Raw genomic sequence first — 21124 nt, forward strand, 5'->3', positions numbered from 1 at the left:
TGCAAAACATGGGTACCAGTGAGAAATGTAAGGTCTAAAAAAATAAAGCCCAAAAGAGCCCAATTTATTTTGACAAATCAACAAAACCTAAAGAAACAGGCGCGGGAACATATACCTAGACAAATTACATATTTGGGCTATTAAACGCGTTTGGAGTGGCAATTGGGGTGATGTTAAAGTATGCGTTGTTTTGAAATAGACTGATACCCATGGTCCTGGGCATCGATTAGATGATTCTTGTCCTTGATAAGTCCGGACGCCAGGTGTCTCTTGTCTCCCGCGAACTGTAAATGGAAACGCGTTTGACATTGTGGGATTTCTTCCCAGGCCGACATAAGATCTACAAGTTAAAACTAACGTTACAAGCCATCCGGCTTTCGAGTTGTTGTTATTGCCTGTAACTTGTAAGGGTTAAGGCTTAAGCTTTTTAAGCAAATTTAATTTGTAATTGTATTGTTCAAAGTGTCATGATCATGTCTGGACAACCATTTGTTTGACCATATTGACTAGGCCTATAAATAATGCTATGAGCAAGTTTTAGTAGGCCCTAGGTTGCGCGTACATGTATTTCTAATCTGTGCAGATAACTCTGAGTTTAGTCTTTAAACGTGTGCAACTTGTTACGTTCATCCGGGGGCCTGGCTGGTGGCACAGAGATTCCCATTCCCTTCGAAGTCTAGACGAGAGCTGTCTGACACCAGTGAAAAACTGTTAACTGTTGCCTTGAGCAAAGGCTAGGATTCCAGCAGTACAAACTAGTACATGTGCCCTGGCCCCCCCATAAAATGTATGTGCCAGGCTGTACATCACGCAGCACACACGTCACGCTCGAAACAGACCCGACAAAATTGTGCAAAACATATAGTTGATGTTGGTCACTTATGTATGTCTGTTGCCTGTGGTTCATATATCCACACAATTTTATCACTGTTTTGGGCAAAATTTAAAAATTGCGTACCTTCAAAAATAGCGTTCAACAGCTATATGTGTGACAAAACATTGTCAAAAATTAATACATTAAAAACATATACATAAAACATTTGTTGTGTCATGTCAAATCTTTTATGTATATGTTTTTAATGTATTAATTTTTGTTTGTCTTGTTTTCAAAAGCCAGTGGAAAAGTGTAATAGAATAAATAAATAAATAAAATAAGATTGTTGGAAGGCAAAAAGGAAAGAGGTCCATATATGGGCAACATTAATTTGCCTTTAAAATGTAATAACAGCCATGAAAAAGTGATAACACATCCTAAAAAGTGAAATTTAGCGAGCAAAATTCCCAACCATTTACTGAGAAAACACTTAAGACAAGTGAATTCTTTCAAGGTTCAAGGTTTTTCAGACAAGTCTGAAGTTTGTGCACAAAGGCATCAAGTGCTATCCATATTCCGTACAAGTATATGGAACTCTTTGCAGCACAAAACTCCCAAAAATCTGAGTCAAACTGAGAGCCAAAGTCTAGAAAATTTCACAAGGAAATAAGGAAAATTTAAGCAAGATACAACATTAGGCGAGACTTAAACATTGCACACTTGTAAGAATAACACCTGAGAAGCACAACTGTTAATAACCAGCCAGTGCAAATGTGCACTCTCACAAATCTCCCCTTAGAATATATAACTAAAAGTGGTGCTCCTCCCTGATGTGAAAATTGTATTCACCTACATGTATGCATGTGTTATTCTATGGTACATCAAGTACATGCTAAGTAATCATACGTTAAATTAATTCAAGCTTATTACTCAGAGTGATCCAATTAAGTGATCGTAGTTTTGAACCCAGGAGGGGGGTTGTCTCCTCCACTCTGTCAGGCTCAGGATGTGAGCTTTTTGTGCGTGAGTTCAAGGGGAAATTTAAACGTATGTGGTGGCAGGTATGTAGAGTACACCCATGTTTTCCTCCAGATGTTCAGAAGAGATTAATCTCATCTAACATTCAGAACTTGTGATGTTTTGTAATTCAGAATGACAAATGAGACAACCAATGTAAGATTGCCTCAAGACAAGATGTGTCAAAAGAAACATCAGGGTATTCATTCTTTTGAACGGCAGCGAAGTTATGGATTCAATTACTTCCTCGCAGCAGATCCAGACAGTCAACGTGAAAAGTGCAGAATGACAACCAACGATGCCCATAGACTTGCCCTCCAGTCCTTCCTCTCTCGGGGTGTCATGTCCATCACTGAGGTCAAAGAACTACACAAGACTGCTTGCGAGACATTCAATGGTATCATGTGATAGTAGCCTTGCAAGGTTTAGTCCCAATTGTATTATAAATTTCAACTTCAAAGATGTATTGCTTGTTTACAGTGGAAAAACTTTTCAGCCTGGAAGTTTGGCTTTATTCAGTAGTCCAATATTCTCGGCCATTTCTGTGTCATTCTATCTGTAAACTGTAAGATATTGCACATGTATCTGAAGGGAAATTTTTTTGTCGATGGAGCATTGAAATGTATGTTTAAACTTGCACGAGTCGTACATGTACATGCAGTGTTCAAAATAGGAACACTTGCCATATGTCAAATCAAGATCAATCATATCAAATACAGAGAAAAATTTACTTGGTCTGTTTTGACAACAGTGCACTTTGAAAACACCATGGAATGCCTGCAGAGTTTCTTAGAGAAGATCAATGAGAACATCAGCAGTGTTGGCATGGAGATCCGATCCAAGAAGGATGAGGAAAAGGGCAAGCTTATGTTTGCTCTTGTCAGGACGACGGAGTCTGAGTTGGGCAGGCTGTCCTCGGACTATCAGAAAAACGATCTTGAGCTTTTCAAGAAAATTGTGAGTGTACTATTGTAGATTCAGAAATAAGATGGAATTCTTGCAGCTCCTTGAACAGGATAGAGTGGGTCATTAAGTAAACATTTACATGTACTTATTTCTATTTTTCTTCAGCTGGATTTAATTGTTGAGTCCGAGTCTGGCAGTGCATCTTCTACAGATGTCTTGAACCTGACTAGTCATCTTAAAGAGAAGATGTCAAAACAAGAAGCACAGAAAATCCTGAGCAGACTTATCAAAGAAAAATGGCTGACAGAGGTAATACACAACACCATCCTAGGAATGAAAAGGCAACTTTTGTCAATCAGACATAATTTTCTCTTCCTTTTTTTTATTATTTTCTTTTAAGAGTCAGGGTGAGATTTCGTTATCACCAAGATCAATGATGGAACTTGAGCACTACTTGGCCGATGTCTATGAGGAGGATGTTAGATATTGCCACCTGTGTAAAGAAATAGCTCTAAAGGTAAAGCTAGAGTAGAACAGTAAATTAAATGATAAGGGAGGTTAGGGCATGCGAGAAATGTTGTCTACAATCACCTACCCTCCCACCAATGCACCCAAAAATGAGTTTTCAACCCTGTAATAATTTTCTATTCAAAAGTCCATTTGGTTTGATCTGTCTGATTATTTTTTGGTTCATCTCTAGGGTGAGTTATGCTCCTGTGGGCTGAAGCTGCACAGTTTCTGCGCTGCTCGTCTCTTTCGGGGGAAAAGTGACTTCAGATGCCCTGGCTGTGAAGAAGTCTGGGATTATGACATTCCTTTGGATGAAAGAGGTTGGTGAATATGCTCAGTGCGTTTTGACACCGGGTGTATATCCAAGTCCCTTCCGGTTAGACCAATATCAGTCCAATATTTTCCCAGCTTTATTAACTTCTTGTGAGATACACTCGAAGCTCATTGATAAGAGGTCCTTGGGACTTTGTTTTTTCTCATTTTCATTTCTGATAATACAAGGTTCCTGTTATAACAAGGTTGTCTACAAAGGATTGGGACCTAAAAATGACATTGGTATAAGCAGAATGTTGTTTTAGCAGTAATCTTAGAAATGAAGTTTGATGGTGTAACATTTCCACATTTGTTAAAAATCAGAGGTCATTTGTGGAATCAAGTGATTTGACGACTCTTTTTCTTTGCAATTTGTCCACAGCTTCCAACAGTGCAACTAGTAAGGACACAGTGACAGGACGCAAGAGAAAAGAACGGCTGTGAATCAAACTGGTAACTGTCACGCTACAACTCACATCATTTACCTGACACATCATTGAATACCAAGAGATGCCACTACTGGGCAAATCTCTGATATAAGCAGCCCCTTGGGATTGTAGTATCAGGACAAATATTAAGATGCACTGTCATTTTGTCAGGTAGGCAGGGACAGTGCATGACATTTGATATGTGACATCATGTGTCATGCTCCTTGTGGACTCACAGTGCTGCAGTGACAGTCTGGGACAGTGTCTTACTAGCAAAATCTGAGCTTCAAATGTATGTCAAAAACGAGCATTCTTTCAGATTTCTCCATTTCTATTGGTTAACGAAAACATCTCACAACTCCTTTGTGATCAATTAACCAGGTCATTGGTCTCTGCAGAAGTTTGCAGTTTGAATATACATCCTCATGTAAGCTGGGGTTTAGTCACTTAGGGTTTTTATTGATGTAGGGTCGAGTTTGTAAAGAAATTTTCAGAATTCCTGCTTTGGTTAACTATAAAGTTTTCTCTTTAATGCCTGCATAATTTACATCACTTCAGGGCTTTTGCAAAAGTCACTTTACAATTTAAACCTCTTAAAATGAGATTTGGTCCTCTTTGTGAGTGGATAGTCAGTTTAATGGATTGGCCAAGCTCATTCTGGCCTTCTCTGGACACCAGACCATGACATCAAGAAAATGACGCCTTAAGTTTAAACAATCTAGAAAGTTTCAAAATACAAGTATTATTATGAGTCATACATATAGTACCATTTATTTTCCAACAGTATTTTCTCTAAGCATACCAACAAAAGTGCTTTGAACAAATAAATTGTAAAAAGCAAAATACCAATCGAGCTACCTTTCACTCCAACAAGTAACGTCTCAAAATATGTGAAACATTTTTCCCTTTTTGAGTTAGTTACAACAAAGCTTTCCTGTGAACACAACAAACCTTAAACCAATTTTTCTTCTTCGGATGTCAAATGCAGGAACTTGAAATTTGTAAATTCTAAAGACAAAATGATGTTTTGAAAGCAATTACATGTATATCCTAATTAAAAGAAGAAAAATTTCAGAGCTCTGCTTTATGGAATAAGTATTGAAACATACATGTACATCTATTCTAAGACCCATTTCAAATGTCGTGCTTATGTCGTGTCAAATAAAATTCCATTGAGCATGAAATGAGCATGGCGTAAGCATGGTGGTGGTTTCAATGTTGAACTTGATTTAAAAAACTCAATCGAACTTAAATAATCCAACATGGTGGACCAGCACAACACAACAGGTGATTTTGCAATTTTTCAGCCCGAGTCACAAGGAAAACGAATTTTTGCCTAAAAAAAAACTTGAGTCCTTTTTATTCTGGTATGGTTCCCAGCAATCTAGCAGTGACATCTCCATAAAGTATCACCCAGGTAAACAGTCCCATATTTGGGAGTCTTATTCCGACATTCAGACAGGATTTTTAGTTTTAAAGGTCATCTTCGAGTATATTTTATCTGTAATCAAGCAGGAATTTAAAAGAGAAATGGTGTAACTCGAACCCCAATCTCCCCCGAGCTCCGTCTTGCAAGGTTGCCCTGTGCATTTCGAGAAATGTCCATTTTAGTGGCCATATTTATTGATGTGTTTGTTGGTTATTTTTCAACTCTACTACATGTGAACATTTGCATTCTTAATTATCAACAAAGTTTAGGACCAACTTCGAATAGAAATTGTATTCAACTCCGCAGTAGCATGACATTTGAAATCACATCATGATTCTGCCGTACTTGATGACATAAGCATGGCAGACCCTGTCGCCAAAATCCTCTGCCATGCTGAAATCAATTTGCTGAGCCAAACTGGTTTTCAAATGTGCCTATGCCATGCCGAATACAAAAATCAAGTTGAAAACTGTATTATTTAAAACAGGCCTAAGGTTGCTGCTTTTTAAGAAAATGAGTAAGAACGTTGCCAGGAGTGGGGATCTGAATCTTTGACCTCTTCAAAAGCATTCCAGTACAGAGAGTCATGTTGGCAGTTTCCCAGTATTCTGAAAACAGTGACTTGTTTTACTAGTAAAAACAATTAGCACAGGGCTGAATTGGTATTTGTCAGAATGTAGCCAGTGGAAGCAAAAATGAAGACACCCGAACTGGGCCATTTCCCTAAAAAAGCATTCTTTAATTATATGTATGGTAAGTTGGTAAAAGGACAGCATGTACAAGTAAGACCAAATATCAAATTCTGGACTCTCATTCTAAAAATCTGTCCAATGAAAATCTGTTAAGTAGTGATCTCAACAAATCGTCGGTACAAAAACGTGAATTGCTAGATCAGGGTTCTTGGAAGCCAAAAAAATACCGCAAGGTGGTTCTCGAAATGAAGCGATCAAGCTGCAGATGGAAGCTACAGCAGACGAATCCCATAACGTAACACCATGAACAAACTGAAAAAAAAAAAAATTACACTTTAAAATGCTAGCTTTAAAAAGAGCAAAATTATCTGGTCCGTCCTGTAATTATGACATGATAATTTGTTTCACCTCAGTGCAGACAGCAAGCCAGCAGGCATGAATTTTCCACTGTTCATAAATCGCATTCCCATGACGACCAGTAGGATGGCAGAAGCACCTGTAAAATGTTCCATTGCCAATTGAGGTGAATCAGTAAAAAGAGAACACGGGAGTGCAAATAGGAAAGAGCTCCATACATGGACATCACCCTCTTTTCCAAACAGTGGTACATGTATGTATAAATAGCCATGAGATATGTCCAAAAGAGTCACTTTAAGCAGGGAAAATATCCAAACATTAACTTAGAAAATGCTTGGAATATTCTGCGCAGTCTCGCAGGGTTTGTACACAGGGGATGCGTTTGAGCAAGCTACTCTTGTTAACATGAGTACTCTCCTGAAGCGCACGAACGGCAGGAGTATGCCGCGTGGCTCAGCAAGAGTATACTTTCCGTCAGGCATGCACACTCCTGACCCGAGAGTAATGCGCGCGCATCCTCACTCAACTGACGGGAGTAACCGTGCGAACGCAACCAGGGTGTCAAGTGATGGCCACAATATGGAATTCTTTCCATGTAGTATTTTGGTTAATTCAATCTGCCTCGAGCATAAGAACCCCCTCATCAAGAGTGTTCATTTTGTTTGTAGCGATGCAAACGTCATGCATACATTCCATAGTCACTTGTGTTCACTGTTCAGTTCTGACCAAAGGAACCTCCCTTGCTAAGACAACTGCACAATCTCTAGGTTTAGCTCGGGGCTCATACTCAATGATGCACAACTAGTTTAACCAAAGTACTGGTTTGAAGAAACTCATTGTAATCACTGAGAGTTTTTGATCAATACACAAACTGCTGAAGAATTCAACCCTTACCCCAACAGCTATCCCAAGAACTGTGGGGTCCGACGTCTGCCCTGCTCCACGAACGGGGCAGATGTCAGACCCCACAGTTCTGAGTGTATGCAACAGCTATTTAATTTGGGCACGTAGCTTTTCCCAGCCGAAGACCTACACACAGATCAGCCCAAAGCAAGCTGAATAACAACTTACCAAAGAGAACAAGGCAGTTAGTTGGATTCTTTGATGTCAACGAGGCACCATAAGCTGCCATGCCACCCATGGTCAATCCCATCAACAATGATATGGTGCTACCTGAAACATGAGATGGAATAGTTATGACACTCGACTTATTAACTGGACTCTGCTTAACCAAAAGCTCTCTTCTCTACCCAACCTCCCTCACTCTCCCTTGGTCAAAATGCCCTACCCACACACCCCTTCGCTCCATTTTCATGTTTACAAACACTGTACAGCCGTTCATGTCGTGCCCCCTATGTTCTGAACGGAGGGCAATCCCGAGTTGAGCCGAAAACAAACACTAACGTTAGACTGGGTAATAAATTAGCCTACATGTACTTACCAGCTTTTACAAAGCCAATGACACCTCCAACAGCAACAAATGCTGCATATCCAAAACCAATTATATCCGTCATACTGGACTTTTTATTTGAAGCGAGGTATGAAAGCTTTTATAATCGAATCGTCAATGCGAACAAGCTTGCCTAAAAATGACGCGAGGTGACGATACCACTGGCATTCTTACATAGCGCCCTCCTGTGATTCTACTTATTTACGTCCCTGCCGCTGAATTTTAGCAGCCCTTGGATTTCGTTATTTTGTGCCGGAAATGGATAGAGAGGGGGATGACATGCCCGGCCACGGAAATTTGAAACGCGGGGGAAAGGAACCATGTATCTCTGTAGGGGCAATGTTTATAGATGTACATACGTGATAAAAATTACATCCACGTAGACTGTTACTTCAGAATGGAATATTTATGGCTGTTTAAAAAAAACGTTTTTCCTTTTTGAGTGATATTGAATAAATATTAGTCGTTGGAAAGTCCCAAAATTCTTCACAATCCGCTTGACATTTTTGTTCATCATAAGGAAGTGGGGGGGGGGATTTAGTAGCGCATCCCCAAACAAAACAAAGTGGGGGGGGGTATACTCCGTCCCCAGGGGATTTATGCCCATGTATGTAAATGTAATCGATTTTAGAAACTTTCCGGTCTACATTAAGACAAGTGAAACATTTGGGAACACCGCAACTTTGATATTCTAGAATATTTCATACATTCATGTTTGCACCCAACAGTCTAGAACTGGACAATTTTGTTTCAGCGAGTATAAGAAAACAGACGGCAATACGCGGGGGATTCACAATAGTGCGCCTCCAAGAATTTGCAACCCGTTGACCAATCACAATGCACGAAATCCGTCAACCCGGCACTATGGTGAATCACTTGTATTGAAAAGACTTCATTCATACAGGTACGAAAAAATTAAACATGAAATTTAAAACTACATGTTTTACATGAAGCTAACCCACTAAAATACAAGGAACGTTATCTTATCATAATCAAAAGTAAAATGATGTTATATACACATGAAAGTAGATGTAACTTAGGTTCGAAGGTTTTGACAAATCAATTTAACCCTAAAAGAAACGGGAAAGAATCCGCCGACTTGATACTTTTCGGATATCATTTTTGACACCAATTTTGTAAGAATCCAACCGACCACTCTTGCGCAGCACCAGTTTTTCACAGACATGTCAGCCAAAAGGTATACGTTTCCCACAGGTGCTCAACCGTACGCGGGCTGGCACGCATGTAGTCTTGAACTTCTAATGACTGTAACAACAAAACCATTATGTTTGATTGATTTTAAACTTGACATTATTTTGTAATGATAAGGAGTATTCTTACATGCATTCCAAATTTTAAAAAATCGAGCGTACAACTAAGTGCTGGGTTGGGAGAGAATCCGCCCCCACGAGGCTGTGAGATGAGCCAAAATAATCCCTCTATTTGAGGGTTAAATTAGTTTTTCTTGAAGTTCCCGTCGTCGGCCTCGCCTTCTCTGACTCAGCAGCCAATTGCAGAAGTAGTTTTTCAAACGTTCAAATTGAGGTGTCTAACGAAAATAGAATAGTTCATTTGGGTTGGGAAGCTCCAAAGGCAAGGATCAAAATTGACCCAAGAGCCAGCCTCAAGGGAAAGAATTATGAAGCCAAAATTTAGACTAAAATTTAATAGTAAATTTTTTTAAAAGCGTTCTCTATAGAAAAAGTGAAGCGTGGTTAATAACCGAGTCAACAATTGTATATCAGAGTCGTGCAAGAGAGAGTTGCAACACAAGTGTTACCATAGTAACACACGGCATGTGTATGTGCCAAAGGAAAAGGACAGCCACAATACGTATACAGTAGCCGCACCATCAACTTTACACATAATAAACACGTATTGTTTACTTTCCAAAATCTAACGGTGGCGCTCCTCTTTCTCTCTTTCTCGAACGGTTGCAGACCAGTAAGTAAACTTCCATAACCTAAAGTGATAAATACCTGATAATCAGGTAACATACTCAAGAGTTTCTCAGAAGTTTGAGACGCACATCAAATTAAAGCTCTATATATTTTAATTTTTTTTCAAAATTCTATTCAATAACTGATGACTTTGGAAGATATTGTTTTCCACAGGTCACCCCTACAAAGCAGTCGTGAAGCCCTTCACCATTTTGAAAAGTCGATGCCTACACTTCTTGAAAAATAGACCGTTTTTCAGGCGCCGATTTCTTCCAAATCTCATTCAGACAAGGTGGTATTTGTTCTACTAAGCTGTTTTTTCTACAATTCTTGAAGTTCACGCTCTACTTATGATTTTGTAGAGAAAATGAGTACATTACAAATTATTGTGATTTGGCCAACGCAAGCAGTTTTCGGCCTATTTATGGCCTGCACGCAACAGGTGAGCTCATATTAATGCACAGCGCCCTCTGTGCCCCTAATTCCATCCAACGTGACATCGGTTATCATGCGAATTACGATGTGAGGTAGACAAATCCTCCGTCCTTTAGAATATCAAATTCCCGCAACACTGGCTCGTTCTCATCGGAAGTGTAGTTCTGGACATTACCTGAGATTAAAAAAAATGCAGAAGAAAAGGAAGTAAGGATTGGTATCTGTACAGTGAGCTGGCAAATAAACGTCCGTCTGGACAAATCACACCAGCCTACGGGTAATTTACGATCTCGTTGTGTAATAAAAATATCCCATGGCCATACGTGGCGAAAGTTGGTCTTTGTCCCTATCCACCTTGAGCAGAAGCACCCCCTCATCGGTTGAAAAGAGCAATTTTGGTGAGGAGTGTTCCTTTTTGTTGCATTTTACGCAACCGCAACGCATGCATTTCATGGTTGCACTACACCAAATACGCGCCCATAGAAAACAGTGCAAAATCGGACCGACATAGGGCCGCCTCTTGACTCTCGTGAAGATGTTGGCCTCCGTTTTTCCACTGGAAATTCAAGATCATGGCCAGAAGATAACTTTTCGTTTCAATTTCATGGAGGTTGGCCAAGAACATTTTTTTATTCGCCTTTGAATGAAGATACCCCAAAATAGCAATACAACTAAGCGCTCATTTCCGAATGCAACCGCCCACCTCTATCCAAAATATGTCCGCAATTTCGGGCTTTTTGTGAAAGAAATACCCTGAACTGGAGACCTAAATTCGAGATTCATAGAAATATTTCTATGATGCCTCCTGATTTTGGTCTGTCTTATTGTAAAAAACCCGTGGGATCATAAAATATCATTGAAATCGAGAGCAGAAATACGAGCATTTAGTGGAATGCACCATCATAGTTGTTCGTGAACCGGCGAAAAGCAGTTCCCACCAAAGAAGCCTCGCTTGCCAGGAAAATGGCGCCCTCTCTAGGTCGAGCTAGGGCCTTGAAGGCGTAAGGGGCTCGTGCTGCTTTTTTCCCAATGGTTGCCAACCTTCTAGCCCTTACTACAGCCTTTCAAAGACAAAACCCTCGACAAAACGAACATCCAAACAGAGTCCACTCCCCTAGACACATGCCACTTTGCCAATGATCAGAACGAATCAACAGTAGGGGTCGTTGCTCTTGCAAGATAGCAGGACCAAAGATCCTCGTCTCCAGCAGGTTACCGTCTGGAGACGCAGTCCGTACTTCTACGGAATCTTCTGCGTGAAAGTACCACGATTCATCGCTGCCGTGAATTTGATGCCACACGACGCCTCTTTTTACTGTGATCAGTTCCGAGTAACTAGGACTCTAAACGAATCGCCCATTTTAACTTTTAGACATGGTTGGGTGATCTTGGGCTACTGGAAACCCTCAGGCCTTCCCTTCCACAATAAATCCAGGGTTCCCGCGGCCTGGAAAACTGAGTCATGAAAAAGTCATGGAAACTTGTAAAAATGACTAAAGTCAAGGAATTTTCAAGCACAGGGTGTGATTTCTATTACCAGATAAGGCATAAAATGCGTGCTTTTATTCACAACTTTAAAGTCCAGATAGTCCAAAATATTGCATTATTCGTCATGGATTTTCATAATTTGGTCATGGAAAAATCATGGGATATGTTTGTCCTTTAGGTGCAGGAACCCTGTAGCCTACATATAAATCGATTTTCATGCAACGTACCTCAGAGATCCCAGAGTCACCATAACTGGCGCACTTTGACCACATTATATGTATGAGCGAATTTAGAGTACTCCACGGTTTAGAGTACTATACCCCTGTCAAAATCCTCGGATTTCACCCCCAAACAGGCCAAAACTGTCCAATGTGCCAACTTTAGGATTCAGAAGCAATCGGAGATTCCGTGGTAGTAAAGTTTACTTAAATTCGGAAAGAAATGAGAGATTTTCCTTTCTCCTTCCCCCAGCCTCGAGGCAGACCTCTAGGTTCGCCTGTAAAAACCCACCTTTGCATGGGGTGAGACGTTTAGTTCTTTGAAGATGTCTTCTGCGGTAACCGTTCTATTTTGCAACGCCATTTTAATAAGAACCAAAGCTTTGACACTGCACTGCAATACATACACTGTATATATGTACATGTACTGTACATGTATGCCTGTACACGTACATGGACACCGTGACTTTAAATACGAACGTACATGGCAACGCAATTTATGGAACTGCCCCTAGTACAGTCAAGGTACAAAAACTCCAGCTGGCATATGTAATCCGAGGTCAGCGAGCATGCAGTACGCAGGTACCGCATTCACATTAAATGCCTCTTTGGCGTTCCATATGCGTGTGCTGTGTGGGAAGGTCTCTGCGATAGGTTTTCCCAATGACAAAGCCCCTTTTTAGTAAAAAAGGCATGAACGAAAATTGGACGACAAAAAAAGTAAAGAATGAACAAATTTTTCCAGATTTTGAAATGCATCACTCCAACTCCGCTTCCGCACAAAGAGTGTTTGTGTATGCAGCACTAGCTCGTATCGGACCGTTTTTTGTGTTTGTGTGTGTCTAATTTAATGGGTTATGTTGTTCTTTTAATCAGTTTATTAATTTTCTTTTTCAATTTTAAAGTGCTCATGCTTGAGTCTTTCAGTTTGTAAGTTGATACCGTTTCTGTTTTTTGTTTCACAGCTTTTTAAAAATATTTTTTTAATGTTTAATTGTAACATGTCTAATTTGCTTATTACTAATAATTAGGTATACTTTGGAGTGCACAATACAACGTTATACATGCAGTTGTTTATAAATTATACTATCTGCCTATTAATGTGGGTTTCGTCACGTTCAAAAAGCAAAAGAGACGAAAGCAGTAACCCAAGTGTAAGATAACGTATTGGTGCTCACTTACTTCGTTTCTCCCAACGGTTGCCAACCCTTCGGTGCTAATTCAAAATCTTTAAACTCAAATCCTGGACTGACTGTGCAACCGAATAGTGTCCATTCTCCCAGACACTTGGCGCTTTGCCACTGATCGGCACGAATCAACAACTGAGGCTGCTGGTCATGAAAAATATCCGGCCCAAAGGTGATCACCTTTTGGAGATTTCCGTCTGGAGACGCAAGGCGGACCTCGGCCGGATCTCCCGCGTAAAAATGCCACAACTCGTTTTTGCCGCGGATTCTATGCCACACGAGTCCATCGCCTTTGGTCATAACGTAGTAAATGGCCGTGCTATGAGACTGACCATCACTGTTCACATCATCACACCGATAGGTTTCCCTGTAAAATCCTCCTTCAGGATGAGGAGAGAGATTCAAATTCTCGATGATGTCTTGCATCGTAACATTGCTGTAGGTGGATCTAATCACGTGGTTTTCAGACGACATCTTAAGGCAAATTCGAGCGACGGACACAGTTAACTATGGCTTGTGAAACACCACAACCAGTGATGGGTTGGAATTATATAGTTGACTGAACCAGGCCCTCTGACGTGGTCGCACAGATGGTTATCAATAGGCCAAGCCGATTTTATTTATTAGTACAGAGGGAACCAACTTCAAGTTGCGACCATCAACTTGGCTGGTACCAGTGGTACAAGGGTCGTTCGGGTATGCCCCTAGCTAGTTCTATCTGTATCGTGCGTTAGTCGTCCAGCTGGACTTCCATCACACCCATATACCAGTACATGTACAAAATGTACGTGTACATGTACATGTACGTGCCTTTGTTGACCATGCGCGGACTCAGGTTGAACAAATCCGAAAGCAAAGGCCTTTTCGTTACCCTTTGGCCTTGTTCTGATGACACCACACACTGGATATTTTCACTAATAATCATGCACGCATGCGCGCAAATAGCCTTGGAGGCAAGGGCCATTGGAAATATACAGGGGTGCGATTTTGATCATTTTTCTCCCTGGTTTTCTCGCTTTGTTCACTGAGTTTTTTCTTCAGAAAATCTCATTAAGTCGTTTTTGTTATTAAAATTTCTAATCTAAGCTGGATTTTAGTGCTTTGTAAAAAGACTTTACAATGGTGATTTTTTCATTGCGCAGGAGATTAAGTGGAAAAAATTCCATAATCAGTGAAAAGGTCTCTTCGTCGGACGTGTTTGCACGAGCGGGTCACGATATTCGTATGTGGCGTTGTTGTACGCAGCCCCAATTTTTTTTTCCAGTTGCGGGTCGTGTTGTGTTCTTTGGAGCGCACCATGCTTAGAGAGGGCATGAATTCGTTCCTCCATGGTCAGACCTCTTTTATGGGGCGAGGCCAACTTTGTCATCACATGCAGTCGCACAAGGCCAACTAATTTGGTTGCCCGAGTGTCATGGAGGAAGGATAATGGATGGGCTCCTCCGGATCTCTATGGGTGCAGACCACTTGAAGTGAGCCAGCTCATTAGCATTAAAAGTGCCCCCCTCACTTTTGACAAAGGAGATTGTTTGGACCCCAATTAAATGGTGAGATTGTGTAAATTGTTGCCGGGATCAACTCCCTGGGTCTTTGAGCTTTCATATGAGAGCAGAAGGGCAGAAAATTACGGTTTAAAAATGGTCCTAAATGCCCGAGAAAGTTGAGGGTTGCCACTTGCAATCAGACTTCGGAAAAATCGCTTTGGGGGGGTGATTTTGTTTGTAAAAATGTAATTGGTTAACCCACAAAAAATTGAAAAGAAATTGAAGATAAGTGACCAGAAAAGAATTTCATTTGTGTTTCAGAAATCTCAGGGATGTTGGCTTGCGGCTATTGGGCCCTGAACAGTGCTGATTTTACACTGTTTTCAATGGGGCTTGAATTAGTGGACTGTACCCTTATACACAGGATAGGCAGCTCAGCAGTGGCCATCACTGGATATTCAATACAATGGCCTCCAACTTCAGTCCATTCACTAAAGTGCATTCATGCATGGTGCTAAAGCCAGTGACTTGGAAAATGCCATTGTACTGAATGGCGTAAGATGGCCGCGCAGTCGATCGCTTCAATTCGCACAAGAGAAACACACTGTGCGAGAGCAGGAAACCAGTGTCCGAGAACAGGCCCCCACTCCGCCAATGCATGTGTGTGTGACGTGTGCGCGCTGCGGGGGGGGGGCATTATCCTAGCAGCTCCGGAGCCGTTTCTCCCCCCCCCCCGACAACAGACTTTTGCCTTTTCTTTTTTTGTATAATGGTTTGAAAATAACAGTTTTTTGTCTTTTAATTTGGTACTCATGTCAAACTATGGAGAGTTTTCAGTCACATAATTTTTAGCGTTCTATAATACACAGATGTGCGCGATAAAGCGTGCGCCTTCGAAGTCTCTCAGCAAAGAACTAACTTTGCCGGTCAAGTAAAGTGGCCTTTAAATTAGTGCAGAAACGGCCTGTGTGTTCATAGTTCAGCGCGCATGGCCTATGGAGATTGTAACTTTCCCGACCAGTGGTAGCAATGCGTTTGCCTTATTTGTATTTTATGGAAAGGTCCATTCTAAACTGAACGCAGCGCTAGTGCGAGCGCGCGTGCACGAACCACGCGAACGTACGCAGGACCACCGGGGCTGCTAGGAAAATTGCGCCCTCTGTTTTTTGACCCACTCAAGGCCGGCGCCGTGGCCGCTGAGCGGTTTGAGGTGGAGCTGTTATTATTTATTGAAACAAAATCCGTAGACCTAGCTGCTACTCCTTCTAAGAACAATTTTAACACTTGTAAAACTGTGCAGTACTGTTAGCCTCATGATCCATGTTGTGTGTCAATGACTGCATGACTTTCAATGACTCTGTGGATTAATTCGAATCCCAGCAGTCACAAAAATGCTGACTATACTTTTTCGGAGTCGTCATGCACCGCAACTCAGTGGGTAGGGGCCTACTTTGGCCGCGGGGTCACTCCGGTCGGTGCTTTGGGTCATGGACTCCGAGTCGAGTTTTTAAAAATCTGCTGGCCACTTTGCGTCTTCTTTAAAACAGTCTGGCTTTCCCGTGCAGATCGAACCGACGGTGGGGGCTTACCTTAAAAATACCCAATAAGATTTAGATGTATTAACAAAAAGTCAAAAGTGGAGCGGGAATTGAATGCCCTGGCTTTTCGTAATATGTGGCGTTTTTTCCCGGTCTTAGATCGCGAACAAACCAGAACTTGAACGGTCCTTAACCGACAGACGACCTCACTTGATCTGAATTCAAGTCATGGCATCTGGTCTGAACTTCTATAACATTGGTGCGATTTTTTTCAGATTCTATCCAGAGAATTATTATCATTTTATTTGGCATAACGCAAAACAAACAATACATGTACGAAACAGAAAATGCAATACAGAACAATACAATACACAAGACAAACGATTAACCAATGGCACATGCCGAGAGTAGAAAAAGTTGACTTAAAAACTGTGAGCTAAGGGCATCCAACTCCGCTGCCACTGGCAATAAAATAATCGAGTAAGCTTGAATCAATCAATCTAGTCATGGAGGAAGGAATGCGTGGTGCAGTTCGTGCATGGGCGGAAATCTCTCCTCAGTCGATCGTGGGGGGGGCATCCATTTACACTTTTTGTGCACACCGTGTTTATTATCTTATTCCACTTATAAAAACTCAAAAGGCAAAATCCTCCATCCATCAATTCCTTTAGTATTTTGTTGGGCTTGACATATGGAGGGGGCATTTGACATTGTGTCCCCATTGTTGCATGTCCCCATACATTGTTGTATTTTGATGCCTTTTAAAGTTCTTTTCTGGTTTGTTTTTTGTATTTTTATAACCTATTTGGGGATAGCTTTATATATATGACTGTTTTGTAGACTTGTTGGTTTTTAATATATGTAAATTTTGTTTTTTATGTCTTGTCAGCCGGTGTGGGGAGCCCCTGGACAGAAATTTACTGTGTTCCTTTTGGGCAATCCGAGGCTTCGGGCATCGGCTGACATTTTTCCATTTTCTGTTGATTTTTTTTTTTTCGTTTTATAACTTGTCCTTTCCCCCGAGAAATCAAATAAATAAATAAATAAAGTACCACATCCATGGGGGGACGTGCCCCCTGTCCCCCCCCCCCCGGATTTTCGCCTACCAGTTCGTGCATGACTAGAGTTACATTGTAATAAGTAGATGGGGCACGGAAGATTCATTCAATACTTCCCTCGTGGCTGTCACATGCACAGTTGACGAAAGTCTGGTAGCCTGTATCCTGACACCTTTGACCGAGCAACTATTTCTGTAAATAAGATATCTGACTATAGTAGTACACTGGATCGTGTCGTGCGCATGGGTCAGTCGTGAAATGAAAAATGCCGGTGGAGGACGCGTTTGTTGTGGGCTTTGTCACAGCACAGCTCATCAGAGTATACATCAGAGCGGCAGCCGGTTGGCAGCATCTGTAACTTGAAAGGTTGATGGCCCAGGTGCATCGTAGAACTTCGGTTGGTGGGGAGCTGTAGTTTTATTTTCTTTCTGCTCAAGTTCACAGCAAGTGTCTTGGACGACAGGTGAGTAGAGAAAGACAGAGTCTCTGGTAATCAGGCGTCACGGCCCCAGCTAGGTGCACAAGGGGCGCGGCGCGCGTAAATGCACGGCACCGGGGACCCGGCCGGGGCGGGAGGGTAGCCAACCGGACTTCCTTATCCGATTTGTTCCAGATCATGTAGATGAAGTTTTCTATTGAAATGAATTATACAGCGACTCTCACTGACACTGTTTATATTGGACCACTTACCTATTACATGTACAACTGTTTCACCACATTACTACTACCTATCATGAACTCGTTAAATTATGACGTGGAAAACTTAAGATCTTGTGCTTCACTAGCCTACTACATGCAGCCTAGGTCTAAATGGTTAGGTCTACAACATAATAAAACCAAACGTTTGTCTGAAGAAGTGTCTCATTTCGGCCTATGTCATAGGCCCCATGTTGTCTCCTTCATCTTTTTATGTTTTTCTCCCATAACTGCAGGTTTATCTATTAATGCCTGGCATTTGCTACTGCTAGTCATGCCAGGCAAGCCCTTTTAATTTGCCAGTCGTTTGATCAACAGAAATGCATTTTTGGACACTTTTCAGATATTGGATTCATCTGCTTGACTTGTCCGTCACTTGCTTCATCTCACATCAATACAAGCAATGTCTTCGTTACCAACCTGCTTCTCTGAGTTTATCCCTGTGCTGTCAGCACATAGCCAAAAGTCGTTCAGTTGGAGGATGAACAAAGTTAAGAAGGTGGTCATCTTTGACAAAGATGGCACCCTTATAAACATTCATGTGCAGTGGGCACCCTGGATTAGGAAGGTTATAGCAAGGTATGTATACCCTTAGCTGAAAAATTGGACTTTGGATGTTGTCAGTTTATGTTAAATGCCCCCCAGCTTTCTTGTATTGGAGTTGAATTATTTCTTTCTGAATTTCTGGTTTGTCTGTCATGTCTGTACAGTATTGAGTCCAAGACAAATCTTGCCATCTCGGCTGAAGCCTTTGGTGCACTTTCTTTTGACGATGAAGCTGGAAAAATTCTACCTGGAGTCCTTGGTGAAGGGACCGTCGAAATGATAAGAGACTGTCTGTCATCCATTCTGCAGAAAGTGGGCAGCATTCCTCAATGCCAGGCAGACCAAATAGTAGATGAGTGCTTAGAGGCCTGTAGCTCCCTGAAGTCAGGAGTTATTCAGCCCCTTGGTGATGTGAGAGGCATGTTCCGTAGACTCAAACGTAGAGGCTATCAGATAGCCATCAACACCTCAGACAGTCGTGCAGTTACTCTCAGAACTCTTCATATGCTGGGTGTGTCAAAGCTGGTTGATGCTGTGGTATGCGGTGATGATATTGGGATGATTGCTAAACCACATCCAGTGTCGGCTTACAGTATCTGCGCTCAACTTGACGTTCGGCCCAAAAATGCCATTATGGTTGGGGATTCACCTTGTGATGTTCAACTGGGCACAAATGCAAAACTTGGCTGTGCAATAGGTAGGAAATTTTCCACCTGCTTTGGCCATTTTTTAGAAGTGTTTGAACTAGTAACTAGACCTTGCAATTATGAGTGGAGAAAACCTTGTTTAATGCCAAGTTTAAAGACTATGCCTAACCAAGTGCAGTGTACAACACATGTATCCTTCTATTGCCAGTGCTCATCTTATTTTAACTCTCCGGACATCCTGAGTCCTAGTACAAGTCTCTAATGAAATGCCACAATTGAAACAAGAAATTCCCTTTTTTTCTCTCCAGGAGTCCTGACTGGCATTGCTTCAAGACAAGCTTTGGAAACAGATGGGCAGGTGGTTGTAGAGAATGTCACGGAGGCTGTGGACATGATCTTGTCAAACAGGACTTAAAAACTGGAGGTCTAGATCAATTGATGCCCATGGCAACCAAATTGTGATCTTTATGTCTTAAACAGTGCAATAGAGGAGAACTACCTGTGTTTTATCCTATTACAGTGTGCATTTTTTAACAATAGAAGCTATTTTGTTCATACGTGTATTGGAGTTGACAGACGTTATGCATCGGAAGTTGTTTTATGTGTTATATTTTCAACTATTACCGCAAGAAAGATTTTGGGCTTATCGTTTTGAGATGCCTCTGGTAAAAATCAGAGTAACTGAAATGGAAAGATTTTTTAAACTTTCATCTGTTCATTATGAGCATTTGCTTTGGTTGAGCCTGTTTGGTTTATGAGTTCAAATCTTATGGCGTTACTCATATTCAGAACAATGATTGATCTCAACATTTCTGAGTTTAGCATAGACAGGCATGCAACTTGGACTTTGACAAAAAACAAGGAGGTTCAAATCTTCACCAGACTTTGTACAGTGTTTTCCAGTTTTCAATGGCATGAGCGTCAAGTGAAAAATGAGGAAATCAGCTGACCATAGGAAAAGTTGCATCTTGCATAGAGCATAGAGATAGTTCACACAACTAAACTAGATAGGTTGCACCATGGACATATCTCTTTTTTGAGTATCTTTTTTTGAGTATGTGGGGTTCTGAAAAGAACTGGACCCCACATACTCAAAAAAGAGGTATATCCATGGTGCTACCGCAAACTTATCTAGTTTACTTGCTACCTTCACCATGAAAAGCTTCAAATCTCAGTTCACACAACTCTAACTAGCTGAATCCAAGCAGAAGCTGTGAAACTTTTTTCATTGCTGAAATGTTACTCTAGATACATGTATGCAAATCAGCTGGTTTACAAAGGGTTACCGCCCACACCCCATATTAAATTACCCTATGTGTACAATGCTTACGAGTCTAAAACGCACAAAGTATTGTAAGTAGGATGCAGTATTTTTTGTGAATGAAATGTTTAACTGTTTTAATGTTGAGCTCCATTTGCAAAATGAAAACTATTTTTATGTTCGACTTACTGTATCAGTAAGCATTATGTAATTTATGTTGAATGCAGTATAAAGGTACACTGTATTACAAAAATTTGCCGTCTGTTCTTGTTGATGCCTGTTTGTCAGTGCAAAGACTCCAACAGCTTTGTTTTCCTTGGCGACTGACGTACACATTGGAAGCAAGATGGGATGAAGAGACCCCCCTTTTGTGTTGGTCAGGGTTATACCAGAATCCTGTACGTTTTCCATGGCCCCGAAAAACCCAATAAGGCCAAAATGCTTGAAGTTTTATTTAGTCAGCTTCAAAACAGATGCCCTATTTCTTTGGTACCCCAAACTCTAAGATTAATTCACGTACATGTACATATTTACACCGATATTTCACAACGTAAATTTGGTTTGCAAACATCACGGCACTCCCAGTTTTCACAGCCAAACACAAAGCTATTGTATTAAACTAACCTTGGTGGCAAACTGAAAGGCTAGACTGCCCTACATGAACACAGTTGGCTATGAACTTGGTTAATGCATGTACATGTATCCCTCCTT

General features: G+C 41.1%; 4 protein-coding genes across 7 annotated transcripts; 2 read left to right on the forward strand and 2 right to left on the reverse strand.

The window, feature by feature from the left end:
* Positions 1-166: 166 nt before the first annotated feature.
* nsmce1 (NSE1 homolog, SMC5-SMC6 complex component) lies at positions 167-5174 on the forward strand. 4 transcript variants are annotated; one of them, XM_087148434.1, is made up of 8 exons: positions 167-404; positions 1966-2228; positions 2583-2788; positions 2903-3046; positions 3138-3254; positions 3438-3567; positions 3942-4003; positions 4036-5174. In XM_087148434.1, the coding sequence occupies exons 2-7, from the start codon at positions 1967-1969 to the stop codon at positions 4001-4003; spliced, it is 921 nt and encodes a 306-aa protein (XP_087004560.1). In that variant the 5' UTR covers positions 167-404; position 1966; the 3' UTR covers positions 4036-5174. The 4 variants fall into 4 exon arrangements, with proteins under 4 accessions (XP_087004560.1, XP_087004559.1, XP_022092108.1 ...); XM_087148433.1 differs by having other exon boundaries at positions 169-404; positions 3942-5174; XM_022236416.2 differs by having other exon boundaries at positions 170-404; positions 2088-2228; positions 3942-5174.
* On the reverse strand, positions 4491-8091 carry LOC110980091 (transmembrane protein 14C-like). Its single transcript, XM_022236428.2, has 4 exons — positions 7907-8091; positions 7537-7638; positions 6517-6604; positions 4491-6420 (listed from the first exon to the last, which is right to left on the reverse strand). The coding sequence occupies exons 1-4, from the start codon at positions 7977-7979 to the stop codon at positions 6381-6383; spliced, it is 303 nt and encodes a 100-aa protein (XP_022092120.1). The 5' UTR covers positions 7980-8091; the 3' UTR covers positions 4491-6380.
* A 696-nt stretch (positions 8092-8787) lies between these two features.
* Positions 8788-14050, reverse strand: LOC110979852 (uncharacterized). The gene is made up of 2 exons (XM_022235976.2): positions 13179-14050; positions 8788-10465 (listed from the first exon to the last, which is right to left on the reverse strand). Exons 1-2 carry the CDS (start codon positions 13655-13657, stop codon positions 10462-10464), a joined length of 483 nt encoding a protein of 160 aa, XP_022091668.2. The 5' UTR covers positions 13658-14050; the 3' UTR covers positions 8788-10461.
* A 3440-nt stretch (positions 14051-17490) lies between these two features.
* Positions 17491-20666, forward strand: LOC110980210 (uncharacterized). The gene is made up of 4 exons (XM_022236663.2): positions 17491-17726; positions 18303-18538; positions 18670-19202; positions 19461-20666. The coding sequence occupies exons 2-4, from the start codon at positions 18363-18365 to the stop codon at positions 19565-19567; spliced, it is 816 nt and encodes a 271-aa protein (XP_022092355.2). The 5' UTR covers positions 17491-17726; positions 18303-18362; the 3' UTR covers positions 19568-20666.
* Positions 20667-21124: the final 458 nt, after the last annotated feature.

Source organism: Acanthaster planci, linkage group LG18 (genome assembly GCF_054643075.1).
Source record: "Acanthaster planci isolate LZ-2023a linkage group LG18, COTS_SCS, whole genome shotgun sequence".
Taxonomy (NCBI): Eukaryota; Metazoa; Echinodermata; class Asteroidea; order Valvatida; family Acanthasteridae; genus Acanthaster; species Acanthaster planci.

Excerpts from the sequence above, each read along its gene's own strand:
- LOC110980210 (XM_022236663.2), top strand. The coding sequence starts at position 18,363 with ATGTCTTCGTTACCAACCTGCTTCTCTGAGTTTATCCCTGTGCTGTCA. Across the intron at positions 18,539-18,669 it reads ATTAGGAAGGTTATAGCAAG|TATTGAGTCCAAGACAAATC; the intron begins GTATGTATACCC and ends ATGTCTGTACAG. Across the intron at positions 19,203-19,460 it reads AAAACTTGGCTGTGCAATAG|GAGTCCTGACTGGCATTGCT; the intron begins GTAGGAAATTTT and ends TTTTCTCTCCAG.
- LOC110980091 (XM_022236428.2), bottom strand. The coding sequence starts at position 7,979 with ATGACGGATATAATTGGTTTTGGATATGCAGCATTTGTTGCTGTTGGA. Across the intron at positions 6,605-7,536 it reads TAACTGCCTTGTTCTCTTTG|GTGCTTCTGCCATCCTACTG; the intron begins GTAAGTTGTTAT and ends AACATTTTACAG. Across the intron at positions 6,421-6,516 it reads GGCTTGCTGTCTGCACTGAG|TTTGTTCATGGTGTTACGTT; the intron begins GTGAAACAAATT and ends TTTTTTTTTCAG.
- LOC110979852 (XM_022235976.2), bottom strand. The coding sequence starts at position 13,657 with ATGTCGTCTGAAAACCACGTGATTAGATCCACCTACAGCAATGTTACG.
- nsmce1 (XM_087148434.1), top strand. The coding sequence starts at position 1,967 with ATGACAAATGAGACAACCAATGTAAGATTGCCTCAAGACAAGATGTGT. Across the intron at positions 2,789-2,902 it reads TTGAGCTTTTCAAGAAAATT|CTGGATTTAATTGTTGAGTC; the intron begins GTGAGTGTACTA and ends ATTTTTCTTCAG. Across the intron at positions 3,255-3,437 it reads GTAAAGAAATAGCTCTAAAG|GGTGAGTTATGCTCCTGTGG; the intron begins GTAAAGCTAGAG and ends GTTCATCTCTAG.